Raw genomic sequence first — 22,840 nt, 5'->3', positions numbered from 1 at the left:
CTTTTCAAAGTTGTAATTGCCTGCTGAATAGCCAGAAAAGCATGTGTTCCTATAGTATTTTTCTATATCCCTTTCAGTCATTTGACAGCACCTTACAGGCAATGAAGTACTTTCTGAATCATTGCCAAACATAGGGTCATAGAATGAAGCAGCACTGAAACAGGCCCTTCAAGCATTCCACCCAAAATGGCTTACTGTACTATAAACACAAGAAATTCTGCAGATGCTGGAAATATTGAGTAATGTACACAAAGTACTGGAAGAACTTGACAAGTAAGGCAGCATCTGTGGAGGGGAATGGTCTCAGTCCGAAACATTGCAATTGTACTCAGCTCTACCACTTCTCCTGGCAGCTTGTTCCATATATACATCACCACCCGTGTGGAAAAATGTGCCCCTTAGGTCCCCTTTAAATCTCTCCCCTCTCGCCTTAACTCTACGCCCTTTCGTTTTACGCTCCCCTACTCTGGGGAGAAGTGGTTTTACACTCCCCTACTCTGGGGAGAAAAAGGCTGTGAGTATCACTTTATTTATCTGCTTTGTGGTTTTATAAACCCCTCACAGACTCTTTCACTTCGGGGAAAAGTCCCAGCTTATTCAATCTCTGATTGTAACTCAAGTTCTTCAGACCCAGCAAAATCCTTGTGACTCTTTTCTGCAATTCTCTAGCTCAATAACATCCTTCCAAGAATATCACTACCCAGAGTGAATGTAACATTTTGGGTGCAGTTTCGCAGCATCTTAGTCATCTGTAACATAATGTCCCAGCTCAGCCCTCTGCCCAGTGAAAACAGAAGCGCCATATACCTTCTTGACCACCTTGTTTACTTGTGTCATCACTTTCAGAGAACGGTGTGCTTTTACCCCCAAGTCTCTCTGTTCAACACTATCCTGTTGTTCACTGTGCATGCCCTACTCTTGTTCGTTCAACCAGAGACTCATTCCACCTAGATGTAACACTGAGCGTCATAGGAAGTCATTCCTACCTGTGGCCATCAAACTTTACAACTCCTCCCTCGGAGTGTCAGACACCCTGAGCCAATAGGCTGGTCCTGGACTTATTTTCGCTTGGCATGATTAACTTATTTTTAATTAATTACTTATGGTTTTATATTGCTATATTTCTTCACTATTCTTGGTTGGTGTGGCTGTAACAAAACCCAATTTCCTTCGGGATCAATAAAGTATGTCTGTCTGTCAGTTTAATGCATCATTCACATTCAAATTTTCAAATCAAATCAAGTATAATTATCATTTAACCATACATAGATGCAGCCAAACAAAACAGTGTTCCTTGGGGCCAAGGTGCAAAGCATACACAACACCATCAAAATAGCGAGCAAAGAAACATATTCACGCAAAAAAAAACAAAAACATATGTAGTCCAAGACAGAGCAACATGTCCCTCAATTGATGGTACGTTTTCCCGGCAGTGAGCAGACGTTGGCAATCCAGCCTGTCATCCCACCGATCAACCACTGGAAGGCAGCACCAAATAGGAATGGGAAATTCTACCTCCCATTCTTTGGCCCACTTTCCTGGTTGATCAATATCCTGTTGTAACCTTGGACAACCTTCCTTCACCATCCACCGCACCACCAATTTTGATGTCATCTGCGAAGTGCCTAATCATGCCACTTTCGTAGTCATGCTCTATCATTAATATACAATGCAATGGACCCAGCACCAATCCCTGTGGCACAGCACTGGTCACAGACTTTCAATCTGAGAAACAACCTTGCAGGAACACCCTCAACAACATGAGTCCTGCCATCAGGTTGGAGGCTACCAAGACGGAATATAAGGCGTTGCTCCTCCAACCTGAGGGTGGCAAGCGGTTGTTCCCCTCAGCCTAACTGCCGAGTTCCTCTGGCATTTTGTGAGTAACACCCTCGCCTCCTGGCACCAAGCCAATTTTGTGTCCCGTTGACTAACTCAGCCATGTGATCTATCCTACTGGACCACCCTAACATGCATCTCTTGCAAGAAGCCAACCATCGCAACACCTATGCAATGTATTAGGCCACTTACGTCCGTGGCACTTCACGTGCTCTCGATCTCTTCAATAACTTCCAGTGCTCAGGCCCTAATCACCTCATTTTCACCATGGATATCCCTATACACTTCTATTCCCTCCCATCAAGAAGGCCTTAAATCTCTCCATTTCCTTTCAGATGGCAGAGCTGGCCAGTTCCCCTCCACCACTAGGCCTTCCTTTACAGAACATCTGAGGTGTCCTTCAAAGAATGGGGTTTCCCTTGCTCTAACATTGATGCTACCTCACCTACATCTCCTGCATTTCCTGGACATCTGCCCTCACCCCATCGTCCCACTGCCTTAATAGGGATAGAGTCCTCTTCTCCTCACCAACCACCCCATGACCCTCTGCAACCAGCTCAACATTTTCCACAACTTCTGCCAACTCCATTGGGATACTACCACCAAACACACCTTTACCGCACTCTCTATTTTTTTGCAGGGATTGCTCTCTCTCTCTCTCTCTCTCTGATACCCTCGTCCACTTGTCCCTTCCCATTGATTTCCCTCCTGGCACATATCCTTGCAAGTAGATCAAGTGATACACCTGCCCATTCACCTCCTCCCATACCACCATTTAGGGACCCAAATATTCCTTCCAGGTGAGGCAATACTTCACTTTCAAATCTGTCAGGGTCATCTACTCTATCCAGTGTACCTGGTACAGCCTTCTCTGTATCTTCTAGCCCGTTCTCCTGTCCCTCTCCCCAGCTTCTTATTCTTGCTTCTTTTCCCCTTCCTTTCCAGTCCTGATGAAGGGTCTCAGCCCAAAACATCAACTCTTTATTACTGTCCATAGATGCTGCCTGACCTGCTGAGTTGCTCCAGCATTTTACGTGTGTTGCTCTGGATTTCTAACATCTGCAGAATCTCTCGTGTCTATATTTAAGACCAGATTATATACTATTCAGTGATACTCGTGAGAACTGACCAGAATACCCATCAAGATGCTTGCATAGTGCCAAGTTGGGCCTCAGCCCAGAACGTCTCAACTGTTTGTTCATTTCAATAGATGCTACCTGATGTGTTGAGTTCTTTCTGCAGTTTGAGTGTTGCTTTAGATTTACGTCATCTGCAGAATTTCTCATGGCCGTGGTATCTTTGCCCACTTGTGAGACTGATGGGGCCTAGTATTAACCAAGGGGTGGTATCTCCAGCACTGCAGCAAACCCCTAGTACGACACCAAGACTGTCAGATGAAATTCTTGTACTCGAGTGCCTTGAATGGGAGATGAATTTAGAACTTTGAGTCAAAGTTCAAGTTAATTTGTAATGCGTACATCAAAACCTGCAGTGAAATGTGTCATTTGCATTAACAACCAATACACCTGAAGCTGCACTGGGGGCAGCCCACAAGTATTCCTAAATACTCCAGCATGGCAAGCTCACAATGTTCGGCAGAAGGTGTGGACAGACCACTCCTCGCTGCACATAAAGGGAGAGTTAGGAGCACCAAGTTTCTGAGAGTGCACATAATGGATGATCTCTCCTGATCCCTCAATGTTGCCTCTTTAGACAGCAGCGTCTTCATTTCCTGAGGAGATTGACGCGAGTTATTCTAACCACTTTTTACCACAGCATCATTAAGAATGCCCGTACCAGCTGCATCACCGTCTGTAGGGAAATTGCACCTGACCACTAGACCCTACAAAGGACTGCGGAGACCACTGACAGGATCATCAAGGTCTCTGTTCCACCCATCGGAAATATTTATCAGGGGCATTGCGTACGCAGGAACCACAGCATTGTGAAGGGCCCCTCCCACGTGCTATAATCTCTTTGAACCTCCAGTATCAAGTAGGAGGTATCATAGCATTAGGACAAGGACTGTAGGTTGGGAAACACTTCTTCCCCAAAGGTTGCGAGACTATTGAACTCCCTGCCACTACCCAGGTCTCACCACGCCAGTAGCAATATACCATTTACTTCAATGGTTCCGTTTACTAACAAAGCATGTATACAGTATACAACCGGAAACTCTTACTCTCCGCAGACATCCTCGAAACAAAAGAAAAGACCCAAAGAATGAATAACAGAAAAAAACATTACAACCCAAAGCTCCCTGCCCCACTTCCAGGCACAAGCAGCAGTAAAAGTATCAACCCTCCCCTCACTTATTCCAGCAGAGAGCATCAGCATTCCCACCACCCACCATGCAAGCAACATCACAGACCCAGAGAGAGATTGTCCATCAAAAACTACTGTTCCAACTGTTCAACATCCCACAGGCTCTCTCTGTCTCACGAATGAGGGAGAGAGATATCACTCCTTCCACAGCAAGAGGGGGACGAACAGCTCACTATTTTGATGTTACAGCCTGTCGTGCTGTTTCTACTTCGTTTTCCCCAACTCGAGAACCAGCAGCAAGCTCTCACTCACCATTGAGAGAGAGAGTGATTGCTTGAATTAGAAGTCTCCGACATCCACACCTACTGGCTCAATGTTCCAGTTCCCCATGACACTTCAGTCTGCGATATTGACTAGAAACTGGGTCCGCAGAGCCACACAAGGTCGCGCGCTGAATGCTTTGTTTTCCGGGCCGCTCCTGGAGATATGCAGCTGATCAGCGAGTTCCTAGAATGGGAACATGCTGCCAGCATGAAGAACTGCAGTTAGCGTCCAGCTGTAGAACACAGACTCCAACAGGACCCCAACCACCTTGAAAGGAAAAAGGAGGCATTAGAAGAAGAATTTAAACTGTTCCACTGATGGACTGGGAGAAGTCGCCCTCTGATGCCATCTACATTTTTTAAGCAACACACACAAAATGCTGGAGGAACTCAGCAGGTAAGGCAGCATCTATGGAAAAGAGTAAACAATGGACACTTCAGTCTGAGACCCCTTTTCAGGACTGGAAAGGAAGGGGAGAAGACAGAGTAAGAAGGTGGGGGGAGGAGAGGAAAAGATCTTTTTAACTTGTGTCATAAATGTACTTCAATCTTCAGGAATATATTTTACTATTTGTTTATTTATTTGTGGTATTTATGTGTGTGAGTTATTTGTATTGTGTTCTACACCTCGGTCCAGAGGAACATGGTTTCATTTGGTGATATACACGTATATGGTTAAATGACAGGAACTTGGACAACACAGAACACAACAAGCAACAAAGTAACAGCCCCATTCCTCCCTCTCTAACACCCAACTACCCACGCACATAGTCTTCTAACTACAGGACAGGCTGTCTTCTTTCACCAAGTGCCATCCAGTGATCCATGAATGAAAATGTAAGCCTGTTTCCTACACTGGCAAATCATCCTTCACCCTGCAGTTCCTTTGCCAAATTATTTTAAATCTGTTTCTAGTAATGGCACTAAAATTTAGTGTGATCACTGCACTGAGCTAATGCTAAAGCTTATCCTTCTCTCCAGATCGCACAAATCACTTTTGGAGGCAGGAATCCCAGATCTTCAAGTTAGTCCTTGCAGCAGGAGCAGGTGCCCACCTTTCTGTGCCAGGGATCCAGGTTCAGATAAGGTGAATACAACTACCAGCTGAGTTCTGACCCAGTTAGATTGGGCTTGTGGTGCTAGAAGGAATACAAAACATGGGAGGACATTAACTCAGGGTCAAGCCATTGGAAATGAGTCAGGGAACACTCTTTTACCAAGTTCCTGGTGGATATCTAGCTCCTTAAGGATATTGATATTGGCTTATTGTAAAGTTTTCAGAACCAACATGGGCAGAGAAAATTAAAGTACAAATCAACCAGGATTTCATTGGGTGGTGGGACACGCCACAGTAGGTCTTTAGCAGATGCAATCTCAGTGGCTCTCCACTCGGTCTTGGATCACCTGGATTATAGCAATATCTATAGAGATAAACTCAACCAGCTCCATCATGGACACTAACCTCCCCAGCATCAAGGTCGTCTTCAAAAGGTGATACCTCAAAAAGGCAGCATCCATCATTAAGGATCCCCATCACCCAGGACATACCCTCTTCTCATTGCTGACATCAAGGAGAAGATACAGAAGCCTGAAGACACACACTCAATGTTTCAGGAACCGCTTCTTCCCCTCCACCATCAGATTTTTGAATGGACAATGAACCAAAGTACACTGTCTCACTGTTTTACTCTCTTTTAGCACTACTTATTTAATTTTAATATACATTTCTTACTGTAATTTATAGTTTTTTTAATTATGTATTAAACCTGATTCTGAGTGCTGTGGCCTCTTCCTAGACCTACATGGGGTGGCACAGTGGTGCAGCAGTTAGTACCAGTGTTGTGTGACTCCAGTGACCCAGGGTCGATCCCAAGCTCCGGTGCTGTCTGTGTGAAGTTTGCATGTTCTCCCCGTGACCACGAGGATTTCTCCCGAGTACTCCAGTTCCCAATGATGTGTGAGCAGGTTAATTGTTTGCTGTAAATTGTCCCTAGTGCAGATGGTGGCAGGAGAAGCAGAGAGCTGCAGGGAGGTGGGGGCAGCTGATGGGCAAATAAGAGGGAATAGCTTAAAGGAAAAGGGGTGGGAAATGAGCTGATGTGAACTGGTATAGACACATGGGGCCTATTGGCTTACAAGATGAAAATAACAAGCTGACAGGGATGAATGAATCCAAAATAAAACTGCACATGCTGGAAATACTTGGCAGGTCGGGCGGCCTCTGAAAAAGCAAACCAGCTAATGTTTCAGGTTCAGGACCCTTTGTTACAAGGGATGAGGTGAGGTGAGAACTTCCCTCTATAACAGACTCAAAGGGTTGAGGAAGAGTGTATTAACTGAGTGCTTCACAGCCTGGTATGGGAACTCCAACATTTTTGAACGGAATATCCTAAAAAGGTAGTAGGTTCAGCCCAGTACATCACGGGTACAGCCCTCCCAATCATTGAGCATATCTACATGAAATGCAGTCATAGGAAAGCAGCGTCTATCATCAGAGATCTCCACCACCCAGGTCACACTCTTTTCATGCTGCTGCCATCAGGTAGAAGGTACAAGAGTGTCAGGACTCACATCACCAGGTTCAAGAACAGTTACTATCCTTCAGGCCCTTGAATAAAAGGGGATAATTACATTCACTTGCCCATCCATTGAGATTTGTAGATCTATGGAATGCTCTGCCTCAGAAGGCAAAAGGGGCCAATTCTCTGGATGCTTTCAAGAAAGAGTTAGATAGAGCTCTTAAAGATAGCAGAGTCAAGGGAAATGGGGAGAAGGCAGGAACAGGGTACTGATTGTGGATGATCAGCCATGATCACATTGAATGGCAGTGCTGGGCCGAACGGCCTACTCCTGCACCTATTGTCTATTGTTCCCACAACCAATAATCTCAGTTTAAGAACTCTTTATCTTGTTATTTGATGTTCTACTTATATATTGCTATTTATTTATATTCGCATTTGCACAGTTTGTTGTCTTCTGCACTCTGGTTGATCTTTCATTGATCCTGTTTTAGTTACTATTCTATAGATTTGCTGAGTATGCTCACAGGAAAATGAATCTCAGGGTTGTATATGATGAGATACATGTACTGTGATAATAAAATTTACTTTGAGCTATTCCTCAGTCCCCCTCGAGCAGCTTAATGGCCTCTAGTTCCTTTCTTGTTAATCAAGGGTTTTGCCCCTCTATTCTGTAACAAGTAAAATCATCTGTTTTCCACTCAGGTGATTATCAACTTCCCGGACCCTGCGCAGAAGAGTGACATCGTGCAGCTGCGTGGTCCGAAGAATGAGGTGGAGAAATGTGGCAAGTTCCTTCAGAAAGTCATCGCAGATTTGGTGAGTGGCCCTCTTAAGTCTGAACAGTTCCCACATCCCATTGCAACTTAAAGCAGTGACTCGTGGAGCCATTTGCTGGGTCTCCCCGGTGGTGCAAACCCTTACAAACACATTCCCTTGCCATCCTCTGCCCACCCTAGTTCTATATAATCATAGCCCAACCCTTTGACCTCACCTCCTTCATCCTCCTCCACATCTCCCTCACCATGCCCCCATCGCATCTTCCAAATCCCTAGTCTACAGCCCTTACCCTCTGTATTCTGTTATCTCCTTCCCACCCCCAACACACACAAAGTGCTGGTGGAACTCAGCAGGTCAGGCAGTGTCTATGGAAAGGATTCAACAGTCGCTGTTTCAGGCCAAGGCCTCATCAGGTATTCCCACCGCTGCCTGCTCCTCAGCTTTCCCAGAGTGTTCTTTGGGAACATTGAAACATCCTGTATGGCATAACAATGGTGAGGTCAAATTCCGCAGACGTCAGAAACCCAAAATAAAAGAAAACTGAAAAAACCTGTCACACTTGGGACTTTGGTGGTCTTAGACTGTCAGATTTGTTGGTTGTAATACACCAGCACATATTTAATTCATTTAAAGGGAGCATGGTGAAACAGGTCGCTGGTCAGTTTGAAGAGTGCATGAAGCAAGGTGAGTGAAAGGTAGCAGAGAAACGGGTCCAGGAAACGGGACAAGAGCAATTAAACCGGAGCTCTGATGGGTTGGAAGGGAGAGTGAGATCTAGGGAGCTACTGAGTGAGAGAGAACATGGGAACATACAGGGACCTGACAAGAGAAGGGGAGAGTATGGGAAACTGGAGCTCTGGTGAGACAGAAGGGAGCATTGGAGGACTGGGTTTTCAGTAAGTGAGAGAGAACATGGGAACCAGAATTTTGCCATGTGGAAGGGAGCGCAGGAATGGGGTCCATTGAGTGGGAGAGCACAAATTCTGTCAGATTGCATGGGGATTGTGAGTGAACAACTCTTTTCAAGTTCAGCCACAAATTCTCAGTTGGATTGAAGTCTGGACTATGACTTGGCCACTCCAGGACATTAACTTTGTTGTTTTTAAGCCATTCTAGTGTAGCTTTGGCTTTATGCTTGGGGTCAATGTCTTGCTGGAAAGCAAATCTTCTCCTAAGTCACAGTACTGTTGCGAACTTAATCAGGTTTTCCTCCAGGATTTCCCTGTACTTTGCTGCATTCATTTTACTCTCTACTTTCACAAGCCTTCCAGGGCCTGCTGTAGTGAACCATCCCCACAGTACAATGAAGCCTCCACCATGCTTTCCAGTAGGGATGGTGTGTTTTTGATGATGTGTGGTGTTTGGCTTACACCAAACATAGCGTTTAGTCTGATGGCCGAAAAGCTGAATTTTGGTTTCATCAGACCATAGAACCTTCTTCCAGCTGACTTCAGAGTCTCCCACATCCCTTTTGGCAAACTCTAGCTGAGATTTTGTGTGAGTTTTTTCAACAATGGCTTTCTCTTTGCCACTCTCCCATAAAGCTGTGACTGGTGAAGCACCCGGGCAACAGTTGTTGTATGCACAGTCTCTCCCATCTCAGCCACTGAAACTTGTAACCCTTCCACAGTTGTCATCGGTCTCTTGGTGGCCTTCCTCACTAGTCCCCTTCTTGCACAATCACTCAGTTTTTGATGACGACCTGCTCTGGGCAGATTTCCAGCTGTGCCAAATTCTTTCCATTTCTTGATGATTGACTTACCTGTAATTCAAGGGATATTCAGTGACTTGGAAATTTTCTTGTATCCATCTCCTGACTTGTGCTTTTCAATAACCTTTTTGCGAAGTCACTTAGAGTGTTCTTTTGTCTTCATGGTGTAGTTTTTGACAGGGTACTGACTCACCAGCAGTTGTGTATGTATTCACTGAACTGCAATTCAATTTTTTTCCTATTACGTATTTCTTTGTTCTGCTGTCACAAAGACGACATTCTCATTACATATGCCGATGATTTGATTTGATTATAATTGGCCTAGTATTAAATCGGTGGGTTACTGGGCACTGTAGCTCGTTAGGCCGGAAGGGGCAGTTCTGCGTTGTATCTCTCAATAATGAGTCCATGAAAGTGAGTGGAGACTGTTCAGAGTAAGGTGAGTGAAGTTATCCACTCTGGTTCAGGAGCATGGTGGTTTTCAGGTAATGACTGTTCCTGAACCTGGTGGTGTGGGATCTAAGGCTTCTGTAGCGAGATTAGGGCCTGGCCAGGGCAGGCTGTTGGTAATGTTGACTCCCATGAGTACGATGAGCCATGTGAAGTGTTGAGCACTGGTATTACTGAATGCCCACCGCTGATCTGCTGTTGTGGTCTTTGCTCTCCCCAGATTGAGAACAGCTACTCTGTCTCCATCCCAATCTTCAAGCAGTTCCACAAGAACATCATCGGTAAAGGAGGGGCCAACATCAAAAAGGTACAAGCTGGAGAGAAATGTAACTGTCCAGGTTTGTGTTTGTGTCAGTTGGGGCACCACTGGGTTGTCGTCTGGCCTCTGAGCCAGGAGACTGCATGCTTGGCAATAGCACACCACCCTGGCGGACAGTCGGTGCTGAATCTGAGGCAGCGCTGCACTTTTGAAGGCCATCACCTTTCAGACAAAGCGTCTCTCAAACAATGCGTGTCTCTATCTATCCTGTCAGATAGACTTACACGGTCTCGTAGGTCCCTCCATTTGAAAGTGGGAAGAATGAAATGGGGTTGGGAGGTCATGGTGGACAGTGGGGAGAAGGATCTGTATCTGTTCTGTATCTTTCACATAGTCTCTCTCTCTCTCTCTACCCCTATCCCTATAGCTTTCCTTCTATCCCCTCCCACCCCCTTCCACCCCTCCCCATCATTATCCCCCTCTCCTCTCTCCCCTTACCCTCCTACACCACCCCCTCCCCTTGCTCCCTTCCCCCACCTCTCCCCTCTCCCCCTTGCTCCCTCCCCCCACCTCTCCCCTCAACCCTACTGCTGTCCTTTTCCCTCCCCCCACCCTCCCATTGACCTCTAATCTGTCCTTCTATCCTCTCCTACATGGTAATATATGCTGGTGTTAGTTTTGCCTTTGTGGCTTCCAGTTGTCAAGCGTCTGTTGCCTTTGTGTTTGGACCACGTGTGCTGCAAGCCTGCCTCCCTCTGACCTGTCCTCTGCTCTCCTTCGCCAGATTCGCGAGGAAACAAACACAAAGATTGACCTCCCCACAGAGAACAGCAACTCGGAAGTGATCCTCATCACGGGGAAGAAAGCAAACTGTGAGGCTGCCCGAGACCGAATCTTGTCCATTCAGCGAGAACTGGTACATCGCACCGGGAGGTTTCTGTCCACTCTTTAAGCTTCATTGCAACTCGTGTCCTTACTTAACTAGTTAGCACCTTTAGCAAGCTCTCCGTAACTCATAATTCTACAAAAATAAGCAACCCGTATAACATCAAGCCTCTTCCGCGAAGAGCTGGGTCATCCAACCTACCGATCCTGCCTTTTAAACAGTACAGCACAAGAACAAGCTATTCAGCCCACAATGTTGTACCAAAACAAATAAAAAGCAAATCATAAACACCCAAACTCTAATCCTTCCTATCTATACTATCTTCCTCACATCCATGTGCCTATCCAAACATCTCTGTATTTGCCTCTACCACCATACCAGGCAGCACATTCCAGCCATTCACCACTCTGAGTAAAAACTTACCCCTCACATACTCATTGAACTTGCTGCCTTTCACCTTCAATGAATGCCCTCTGGTATAATACACCCCTACCCTAGAAAACAGATACCCCCTGTGCACTCTTTCTATGCCTCTCATACTCTTGTAAACCTCCATCAGATCTCCCCTCAGCCTCTGCTGCTCCAGAGAAGACAACCCAAGTTTATCCAGCCTCTCGTGAGAGCACACGCCCTCTAAACCAGGCAGCATCCTGGTAAACCTCTTCTGCACCCTCTCCAAAGCCTCAACATCTGTTTTATAGTAGGGTGACCAGAACTGTATGCAGTACTCCAGATTTGGCCTAACCAACGTTTTATAAGCTCTGCTGATCACCAACATTCCTGCCTCTCTATCTGTGGCTCTTAAGTCTTGTGTGGTACCAGACCCAACTATTCCTGCACTGGGTATGTGCAAATTATGGATTAAAATAAATATTACTTCACTGCAGTGCGAACAAAATACAGATTAAGATTTATTTATCACTGGTACGTTGGAACATACAGTCAAGTGCTTCATTTGCATTAGCAACGAACATACCTGAAGCTGTGTTTGGGACAGCTACCAAGTGTCACCACATATTCTGACACCGCAGTGCTGGGAGGAACAACACAAACACAACAAAACAGAACATAATCAAGTGACGATGCAACGTCAACAAAACAAGCTTTGTTCATCCCCTTCTCCCACCCACCCACACAGTCTTCTAACCGCAGGAACGAGGCCGTCTTCAGCCTCCAGCGTACTCTTGCAAGCACTAGGCCCCAATTTCCCCAGCGGACTCTCAGAGATTCGCAGACCCAGGCTCCTGCACAGTTCCTTAACCTCTGGGCTTCCAATCGGCCTTCCAGACAGGGTTTGATTTGGACCTCTGATTGACAGCATCAAGTGGTGATGGCTGCCAAGTCAACTATTTCCATTTCTTTGTGGAAGCCTCATAAATAATTAGAATTCCTCTCAGAGTTAGGTTTATATTTTAGGTAACAGACCCTGAAGTGTAAACTCTGTTTCTCTTTCCACAGATGTTGCCTGACCTGCTGAGTATTTTGATGACTTTCTGTTTTTATCTCAGGTTTTAAGCATCTTTTTCAATTGATAATCACTTTCCTTCGCCTTTACCTGTCTCAACAGCAACTCAGCTGCGGTTTAGTTGAAGTTCATCCTGTCATTTAAGTAGTGCCTAGTTCAGAGAAGAGAGCAGTTTATGGGAAGTAATTACAAGAAGCACAGAAAGACAGCATCATATAAAACTGAATACTTGGACTAACTGATTTCTGTCTTAAAGTGTATTTATACTAATACTCTTTACAAAGTACAGAGTATATTTTATTATCGAAGTACATATATGCAACCCTGATTGTTATCTTCATGTGGGCATACTCAATAATGAGTGAAAGGAAAAATGTTAGAACCCCAAAGCTCCCCACCCCTCCCATGCAGAAGCAGCAGCAAATCATCAACCCTCCCACTCCCCTCCCCTCACTTATTCCAACAAAAATCATCAGCCTCCCCCTCACCCACCATGCAAGGAATAGCAAAGAGACCATGATCTGCAGTCCATCAAAATCACTGTTCACCCGACAGCTGGACATACCACAGGCTCTCTCTCTCCCTCTCTGACTGACAAGGGAGAGAGAGGTATCACTCCTGCCACAACGAGAAGGGAAATCAACAGCTCACTATTCCGATGTTACAGTCTGCAGGGTCGCTTTTTTAATTTCAAGTTCCCTGACTTGAGAATTGGCAGCAAACTCTCCCTCACCATCGAGAGAGAGAGAGTGTAGAGGCCTCCAGCAGCCTGGGGAGTGATGGGGACAGTGAGCGTAGTTATCCCCTTTTATTCAAGAGCCTGATGGTTGAGGGTAGCAACTATTCTTGAACCTGATGGAGTGAATCCCGAGGCTCTTGTACCTTCTGCCTGATGGCAGCAACGAGAAAAGAGCATGACCTGGGTGGTGAGAATCTCTGATGTTGGTACTGCTTTCCTATGGTAGCATTTCATAAGATGTGCTCAAGGGCTTTACCCATGATGTACTGGGCTGAATCCACTATCTTTTGTTGGATTTTCCATTCAAAGGCATTGGTGTTTCCATTGCAGGCCATGATGCAGCCAGTCAATACAGTCTCCACTACACACCTATACAAGTTGGTCATTTTGATCAGCAACGATTTATACCCTGTATGAGGATATTCTCACATTAGCCTCGGTGCTGCAGATCATTGTATTACTCTTCAGCTGGAACTGGTGATGCACGAGAGATGTACAGAATCTGTACAGTCACTGAATCCTAGGTTGACTGACAACAAGGCTGCGGAAATATATTTTAATTACTTACAAGGTTTTGGCCTCCACAAAGCAACAGAAGTAATTCAGGGCCATTTCACAAACTTGGGCTCAGGGCCACCCTGCTGATGTAGCACTGACTCTGGGTCTGTCCTTCCTAGGATTTAGAAGAATGATTGGGGATCTTTGAAACCTATCAAATATTGAAAGGCCTAGATAAGTGGATGTGGAGAGGATGCTTCTAAAAGTGGCCTCAGAATAGTAGTACCTTTAAAACAGAGATGAGGAGGAATTTCTTTAGCCAGAGGGTGGTGAATCTGTGGAATTCATTACCACAGACAGCTGTAGAGGCCAAATCATTGGGTATATTTAAAGCGGAGGTCGATGGGTTCTTGATTAGTAAGCGTATGAAAGGTTAAGGGGAGAAGGCAGGAGAATGGGGTTGAGAGGGATAATAAATCAGCCAAAGAGAAATGATGGTGCAGACTTGATGGGCCGAATGGCCTAATTCTCCTACTGTACGTCTTATGGTCCAATACACACACACAAATTTTGTGTTTTGCTCCAGATTTCCAGCATCTGTAGAATGTATTACGTCACTGAGATTTTTCCCTGTGTTTAAGTTTTATTCCCCCTCTAGCACTCCGCCTCCCTCCACCATCCTGACCAACCGTAACCCTAGGAGTTGTTGACTTGGTATCATTGTAAATTCACAACTCATTCTAACCTGTATATTTTAGGAATCTCCAGTACTGAGGACATTCAGTGCACTTACCAAGGAAGTGAAGTCTTTTCTCCCCTTCTCCCCTTTTTCCATTCCCCATTCTGGCTCCCCTTTTACCTCTTCTCTTCTCCTCATCTGCCTATCACCTTCTCTTGAGCCCCGTCTTCTTCCCTATCTCCCATGGTCCACTCTCCTCTCCCATAAGATTCCTTCTTCTTCGGTCCTTTACCTCTTCCACCTATCACCTCCCAGCCTCTTACTTCATCTCCTCTTCCCCCAGTCACCCACCTATCCCCTCACTTTTCACCTGTCAGCTTGCAGTCCTTTCCCTCCCTCCACCTTCTTATTCTGGCTTCTGCCTCCTTCCATTCCAGTCCTGATGAAAGCTTCAGCCCAAAACATCGACTGAAGTGTCACCCTCAACGGATGCTGTCTGACTCGTTGTGTTCCTCTCGCATTTTGTGTATCTTGCTGAAGATTACCTCCAGAATCTCCTGTGCTTGTTAAGTGAAAGCTGTTTCGATTTCTTCTGTTTAACCCTTGCCGCATTTACCTCAGGCAAACATCAAGGAAATGGATGTCTTGATCCCAGCCAAGCTGCACAACTCCCTGATCGGGGCCAAGGGACGTCTGGTGCGATCGCTGATGGAGGAGTGCGGAGGGGTGCACATTCACTTTCCGTCCGAAGGATCAGGCAGCGACAAGGTCACCATCAGAGGTCCTGTGGAGGAAGTGGAGAAGGCAAAGAAACAGCTGCTTCAGCTGGCTGAGGAGAAGGTACTTACTTCACTAACCATCTTCGTTTTAAAAAAAATTAGCTTTATTTGTCGCACTTACGTCAAAATATACAGCGAAATGTATTGTTTGTGTCAGTGATTAACACAATCCAAGGATGTGCTGGGGGCAGCTGCAAGTATTGCCATGCTTGCGACACCAACATAGCATGTCCACAACTTACTAACCCTAACCCTTTCATCTTTGGTCTCCCTGCCATCCGATGGGGACATTTATCAGGAGTGCTGCATACGCAGGGCCCTTAGTATTATCAAGGATCCCACCCATCCATCCAGCATCCTCTTCGACTTTCTACCATCAGGCAGGAGACTCTGATGAATAAAAACAAGAACGGTCAGCATGGGGAACAGTTCCTTCCCTCAGGCCATTAGGCTTCTGAACTCCCAGCCGCATCGCATTCGAAGTAAGACCGGTTAATCTGTTCTGTACTGTACAATATTTAACTTGTGCACACTGTAGATTTTACCCTTACTTCCCTAAATTATTGTGTGTTATGTGTGCTACAGTGTTTTACACCCTGGTCCCAAGAAGTGTCTCATTTGACAGTACAGTCGGCCCTCCTTATCCGCGAGGGATTGGTTCCGGGACCCCTCGCGGATACCAAAAAACACGGATGCTTAAGTCCCTTATTCAACGGGTCTCAATGCGGTGGACCTTAGGGCCCAGCAGAACCCCAGGCCTTATTTAACCTGTCTCAGTGTGGTGGACATTAGGACCCGGCAGCCGAGCTCTGAATCTGCAGTGTTTCTGTTCACAAAAATAATCACGATCACGGTTGAAAATAAAGTGGAAATAATAAAGCAATCAGAAAGGTGAAACGCCATTGGTCATTGGAAAAGCATTAGGCTACGTCGGTCAACAATTTTAAAGGATAAAGTGAGAAAGGCCCTGCCCCGATGAAAGCTACAATGGGGTTTTGGATCCTCCGCATCAACCCGGCATGGAAGGAGAGCGCGCTCGGAAGTAGTCTGTCACTGAATCAAACTCTGGAACTTCCTGAGCCCAGCGCTGAAACATACATTCTTAAGTGCATAGAGAGGTAAAATATATACTATATACTAAGACAAACGTTTGAATAACTGATGCTAAATGATACTGGATGTACCTGTTCTGACTTACATAGTAAGAGAACTTCCGATTTTTTCAATCCTGATCCACAATAAAATACGCACATCCTCCCGTATACTTTAAATCATCTCTAGATTACTTATAATACCTAATATAATGTAAATGCTATGTAAAATGGTTGTTATACTGCATTATTTAGGGAATAATGACAAGGAAAAAAGAGTCTGTACGTGCTCGAACAACAAGTGCTGGAAGAGCACTTCTGGGTTTTCTGGATTCACGGTTGGTTGAATTCGCGCATGTGGAACTCGCGGATAAGGAGGGCTGACTGTATACGTGTATATAGTTAAATGACAATAAACTTGACTGGGTGCAAACTGGAGCACTTGAAGCATATCACGCGGTACAAGCTTCTCACAGACAGTGGTGAAAATTGAACCTCAACTCTTAATAGTTGGTGCGTGTTGTGATGGAAAATAACTGTTTCTTTGAGTCTCAACTGTAGAGGCCTGGACACACACAGTTTTAATAATAAGGAATTTATTTACAAGGGGAAGTCGGGTCAACACAAGCAACTACAATACACAGGAAGCGGTGTGGGGACAGGGTGCGGTTACACATACAAAGAACAAGGGAAAAGCACTACGACAGCTATCCCTCTTGACCTTGGATAGCTGCGGCTCTCTTACCAGGACAAATGATAGACCTTCCCAAACATAAATCAATGCACTTACCTTCAATGAGGTGGTCTGTAAGAGAGACCGAGCCAGGGCCAAGTATCACCTTTTATAGCATCCGGCTAGGCGAGATAATCCGGACCAATAATTTAGGTGTGCATTGATTAGTTGGGAGGAACCAAATGTTGATTGGCGTGTGGTGTGTCCTCCAACCAGCCAGGTGGCAGTGCGTCTGTCACATGGCCAGTATCTCTGGATACAGTGCGTTAAAGCATTATGCTAACCACTACGCTGCCGTGCCACCTCCTAATATCAACACCAATACGTGACATTACTGCATACTAAAGACTGCTGTTGTTTGAATCATGGAAACATATGGTGCAATTGAGCCATTTGCATTGATGATTAGCTGAGAGGAGCCCCCAACTGTCACCATGCTTGTAGCACCAGTATAGCATGTTTGTAGCTTATCAACCCTAACCTATATGTCCTTGGAATATGGGAGGAAACTGGAGCACCAGCATAAAACCCACACGGTCAGAAGGAGAACGTGCTAACTCCTTACAGACCATGGTGGGAATTGAACCCCGATCACCAATGGCTGGCACTGTAAAGCCATTGAAGCCACTATGCTACCGTAAAGCATTCACATTCCTAGTTCTTCACTGAATTACAGAGCATGAGAAAGAAACTTTTTGTACAAGCACTTAAATCGCCTCCTCCGCCTCAGTGACCTTGAGCTTGGAGTGCTGAGGTGCATACAGAACGGAGACTGTGTCACAGAAATTCTTTTGTGTATCTGCCAGAGTCTCAACATCTCACAATCTCACTGTGGGGCGCCACGGTAACGCAATGCTATTACATCTTGCGGCGTTCCAGAGTTTGGACTTCAATTCTGGTGCCATTTTGTAAGGAGTCTCTGCACGTCCTCCCCGTAAAATGCATGGGTTTTCTGTGGTTCTCTGGTTTTCTACCACAGTCCAAAGATATACTGAGTAGGTTCATTGGTCATTGGAAATTATCCCGTGATTAGGTTAGGGTTAATCGGAGTTGTGGGATTGCTCGAAGAGCCGTGCTGCGTCACTAAATAAAATAAAATATGCTCTTCATGACTCCCCGAAAGGTCTGTTAAATTTGATTTCAAGAATCTATTAATAAGGAGCCAGATCAAAGGCAAGGGAATTAGACTAAACCTTTTACAGTAATTCCAGTGAATCTCCCTCTTTTGTATTGTACTCAGTTGATAGCCCCAGGGTCATGGTTTGATCCTGACCTCCAGTGCAATCTGTGTGGAGAAAATAACGAGGATTAAATAGGGGAATGGTAATTCTTCTCAAAGCAGGGGTGTCTAAACATGATGGCACAGGTTTAGTTCAAACTAAATTTCAAAAGTAAATTTATTATCAAAGTACTGTCAGATCTTGGTAATTTTTGATCCCTGGGTTCTTTTAGGAGCTCAAGAATGAGCAATAAACTTTAATTCTTCACAAACATTTATTTTAAAGTTTATTTTAAAGAACAGATACTAAGCAAACAAAAACCTGGTGATAGAGAGCAAATGAAAGATGAAAAATTAAAGAGATTCAATAGCTTCAATAAGGTGCTTTTGAAAAATCTGCCACCTTTATACTCCAGATCATAGAAATTCATTAAATAAGAATAACCCAATCAACGGTTGCACAATTATAACATGCAGGTAATGTGCCAATTAAAAATTAAAATGGGCAATAAATCATTATGTAACTGCTATAACGAATTCTGCCAGTAAGAAGGCAAGCCACCACATATTGTTGAAAATACATGAGTTTGTTAAGATACAAATTGTTAAAAGTACAAATTATGTCAGTAAAAAGGAAACTACAATTAAAACTATAAAAATCTTGCATTAATTCAAATAATATCTTACAAAAAGTACAAAAAAACAACTGATTTCAACAGTACATACATGTCACCATATACAACCTTTAGATTCATTATTTTATGGGCATACTCAATAAGTGTAAGGAATAATAACCGTAACAGGATTAATGAAAAGCTGCCCAACTTGGGCATTCAACCAGTGTGCAGAAGCTCAGAGGGAAATTAAATGCTGCAGATTGCACTGAGAGTAATTTGAAAGATGTATTGTCCGCAGGCTGCAGAATGTCACTGTGGTTCACCGGCGCCATCTTGAGGAAGAGGTTCACATGGAATCTGAGGAGGAATTTTTATTTACCCAGAGGGTAGTTGGAATCTGCCCCCTAAGCCCTAGGGGGTGTTGGAGGAAGACATTCTCACTACACTTAAGATTATCTAGACGAGCAGGTTGTATCACCAATGCAAAGAGGGCTGCAGGCTGAGTGCTAGCTAATGAGATTCATATAGACGGGTGCCATAGATATGGTGGGCTGAAGGGCTCTATGGGGAAGTCCAGGGCCATCAGGATGGAACTAGGTGCCTTTAGAACTGAGATGAGGAAGAATTTCTTCAGCCAGAGGATGAAGTTGAGAAGTTCTTGATTAGAAAGTGTGTCATAGGTTATGGGAAGAAGGCAGGAGAATGGGGTTGAGAGAGATAATAAATCAGCCATGATCAAATGGCAGTGCAAACTGGATGGGATGAATGGCCTAATTCTGCTCCTATGTCTTATTATGCTTTGTAAATCCACTACTTTAAAATAGTAACTTTAAGAAAATGGATGAAAGGTATTAAGATAGATGAGAAACTAGACAAGGAATAATTTGGATGGTCCTACCAAAGAGATTCCTTGGAGCACTTGGCTGAAAGGCTGACTGGTTTGATCCATCTGCTTTACACTGGACGCACCACAGCCCCTCACATAATGTACCTCTTCATCAGAAGTCCTGATGAAGAGTCTTGGCCCGAAACGTCGACTGTTTACTCTTTTCCGTAGATGCTGCCTGACCTGCTGATTGAGTTCCTCCAGCATTTTGTGTGTGTTACCCCTGCACTGTCCCATATTTGGTGGTGGTGGGGGAGCTTCGACGTTAGTAGTCATAGAGCACTACTCAGATTCAGATATTTATCACATGCACATAGAAACATACAGTGAAATGCCTTGTTTGCATTGACAACCAACATACAGGACTGAAGCAGTCACTTCGGCCCATCTAGTCCATGCTAGACTTATTCTGCTGCCATAAACATGAGAAAGTCTGCAGATTCTGGAAATCCACAGTAACTCACACAAGACGCTGGAGGAACTCAGCAGGCCAGGCAGCATCTATGGAAATGAATAGATAGTTGACGATTTGGACCAAGACCCTTCTTCAGGACTGAGAAGGAAGGGGGAAGATGCCAGAATAAAAAGGTGGGGAGGGGGAAAGGGGGATAACTGGAGGGTGATAGGTGAAGCCAGGTAGGTGGAAAAGGTCAAGGACTGGAGAAGAGGGGATCTGATAAGTGAGGAGAGTGGACCATAGGAGAGTGGGAAGGAGGGGACTTAAAAGGTCAGAGCAGGGAGTAGAGGAAGGGGGGAGGATTTGTTTACCAGAAGGAGAAGTAGATATCCATGCCATCTTTTTTTGGAGTACACCCAGACAAAATATAAGGTGTTGCTCCTCCACCCTGAGGGTGGCCTCATCTTGGCATAAGAGGAGGCCATGGAACGACACGTTGGAATGGGAATGGGAATTCCTCCAGCATTTTGTGCATGATGTTCTGCATAGTCTCATTGCCATGCACCTGGACCATAGCTGCCTCCACATCGCTGCCATCTTATTTACTTCTCCAAACTTGTCATAATCAAATCTGAATCCTCATTCCACACTTGCACCACCCTCTGAGTGAAGAAGTTCCGCCTCAGGTTCCCTTAAATATTTCACCCTTCACCCTTAAGCTATGACCTCCAGTTCTGTTCACAGATTCCCTTCTCCCCACCACCCCCCAAACGCTACAGCAAATCAACAATTGCACCGTGGAGCTGCACGCCAAACCAGAGTACCACAAGTTCCTCATCGGCCGCGGCGGGGGCAACATCCGCAAGGTGCGCGACCGTACCGGGGCCAGGATCATCTTCCCAGCAGCCGATGACAGGGACCAGGAGCTGATCACCATTGTCGGCAAAGAGGAAGCCATTAAGCAGGCACACAAAGAGCTAGAGATTCTCATCAAGAACTTGGTGAGTACCCTCATCATTTCACCCCCTCTCTCCACTGTGTTGCAAGAAAGATCTTGTATCAGATTCAGGATTATTATTGCTGACTTGCCTGTCATGACATTTGTTGTTTTGCAGCAGTACCAAGCAAAGGTATAAAATTACCATAAATTACAAATAGTGCAAAAAGTAAGGGAATAATGAGGTAGCGTTTGTGGACTATTTAGTAATCTGATTGCAGAAGGGAACAAACTGTTCCTGAATTGTTGAATGTGGGTCTTCAGGCTCCTGTACCTTTTCCTCCGAGTAGCAAATTGAAGATACGTCTCTACCAAAGAGGTGTAAGTCTCCAAGAGGACCACAGCCATGTCATAGGGTTTGGAGGCTTGATGCCTCAATGATCCAGAGAGCTGTGCTGGCTGGAGTCAGGGCTTTATGCCAAATAGGTCATAGGATAGAGGCCAGAGTGGTCCACCAGTCCTCCACGTTTGGGGTTTCATCTCAGGGCTAGTAAAACAAAACCGTTGTGGAAACAGCATCAAAGAATCTTTCTACATCTGAGTGCACCAGTATTCCTGAGTCTCCACATGGGACTTGAATGACTCACAGTAGTGAAAACTGAGCTACCAACACCACCTGAGATGGAGGAGCTTCATTGCTGCCCTAAATGCCAGTGGTGTAACAGGTAGTAACACAAAGGAGGTGCAAGATGCTCCTTCCCTCAGCTAACCTGCTGGTTACCCTTGGGCAAGGCATGGCATTTGCTTAGCCACGGGAGCAGGTGGTGGATGGTCGTACGAGCAGCTGGTGCGTATCACAAATATGCACAAATCCTGGTTATGTGGCCACTGGCACCAGGCAGACAATTCTCTGAACAATATTGATAATTGCTGGAGTCACCCATCTTGTAAAGACACTGCCCAGAAGAAGACAATGGCAAACCACTTCTCCAGAAACATTTGCCAAGAACAACCATAGTCAAAGACCATGATCGCCTATGCCATACAACACGGCACAGAGTGATGATGATGAAGCCTCCAGTGCACTGTATTATAAGAAACTGTAGAAGGCTCTATCGCTGCTATAACCCTCCCTACCATAAAGATATCTTCAAGAGGCAGTGCCTCAACAATATAGTACCTTCAAAAGGCAACATCTAACATAAAGGACTCTCACCATACAAAGCCACTGCCTGGGCTAGAAAATTATAGCTATGAGAAAAGTCAAAATGACACACAAAATGCTGGAGGCACTCAGCAGGGTAAGCTTGGCTGTGAAATTCATCTGAACTGGTCCTGGTGTTGGTTCTGGACTGTATATTTCAGTCACAGATGCTACCTGACCTGCTGAGTTCCTCCAGCATATTTACTCAGATTTTCAGCATCTGCAGTCTCCCTTAAGCTTGGATTTTTTTTTCTTTTAGATCAGAGGAGGCTAAGTGGAGACATAATTGAGGTGCATAATATTACATGGAATCTAGTTAACAGAAATAGGAAGGAGCAACACACACACAATGCTAGAGGAACTCAGCAGGTCAGGCATCATCCACGGAGACGAATAAACGGGCCAAGACCCTTCATCAGGACGACTTGGTCTGAAAAGTCAACTGTTTATTTCCCTCCATGCGTGAATCAGAATCAGTATCAAAGTTCAATAGTTCAAAGTACATTTATTATCAATGTATACTTCATACAACTTTGAAATTCATCTCCTTACTGGCAGCCATGA

At 45.0% G+C, this 22,840-nt stretch overlaps 1 protein-coding gene across 2 annotated transcripts in view; it reads left to right on the top strand.

The window, feature by feature from the left end:
• Positions 1–22,840, top strand: part of LOC140729269 (vigilin-like) — a 211,851-nt gene that overhangs the window by 144,472 nt on the left and 44,539 nt on the right. For both annotated transcript variants that reach the window (XM_073048850.1, XM_073048851.1), the window contains exons 14-18: positions 7,652–7,765; positions 10,108–10,194; positions 10,931–11,062; positions 15,035–15,253; positions 20,915–21,136. In XM_073048850.1, the coding sequence (XP_072904951.1) occupies positions 7,652–7,765; positions 10,108–10,194; positions 10,931–11,062; positions 15,035–15,253; positions 20,915–21,136 (774 nt within the window). The remainder of the gene's footprint in view (positions 1–7,651; positions 7,766–10,107; positions 10,195–10,930; positions 11,063–15,034; positions 15,254–20,914; positions 21,137–22,840) is intronic.

Source organism: Hemitrygon akajei, chromosome 6 (genome assembly GCF_048418815.1).
Source record: "Hemitrygon akajei chromosome 6, sHemAka1.3, whole genome shotgun sequence".
Classification (NCBI taxonomy): domain Eukaryota; kingdom Metazoa; phylum Chordata; class Chondrichthyes; order Myliobatiformes; family Dasyatidae; genus Hemitrygon; species Hemitrygon akajei.
The sequence above is the reverse complement of the archived record's forward strand: the minus strand, read 5'-3'. Positions and strand labels throughout refer to the sequence as shown.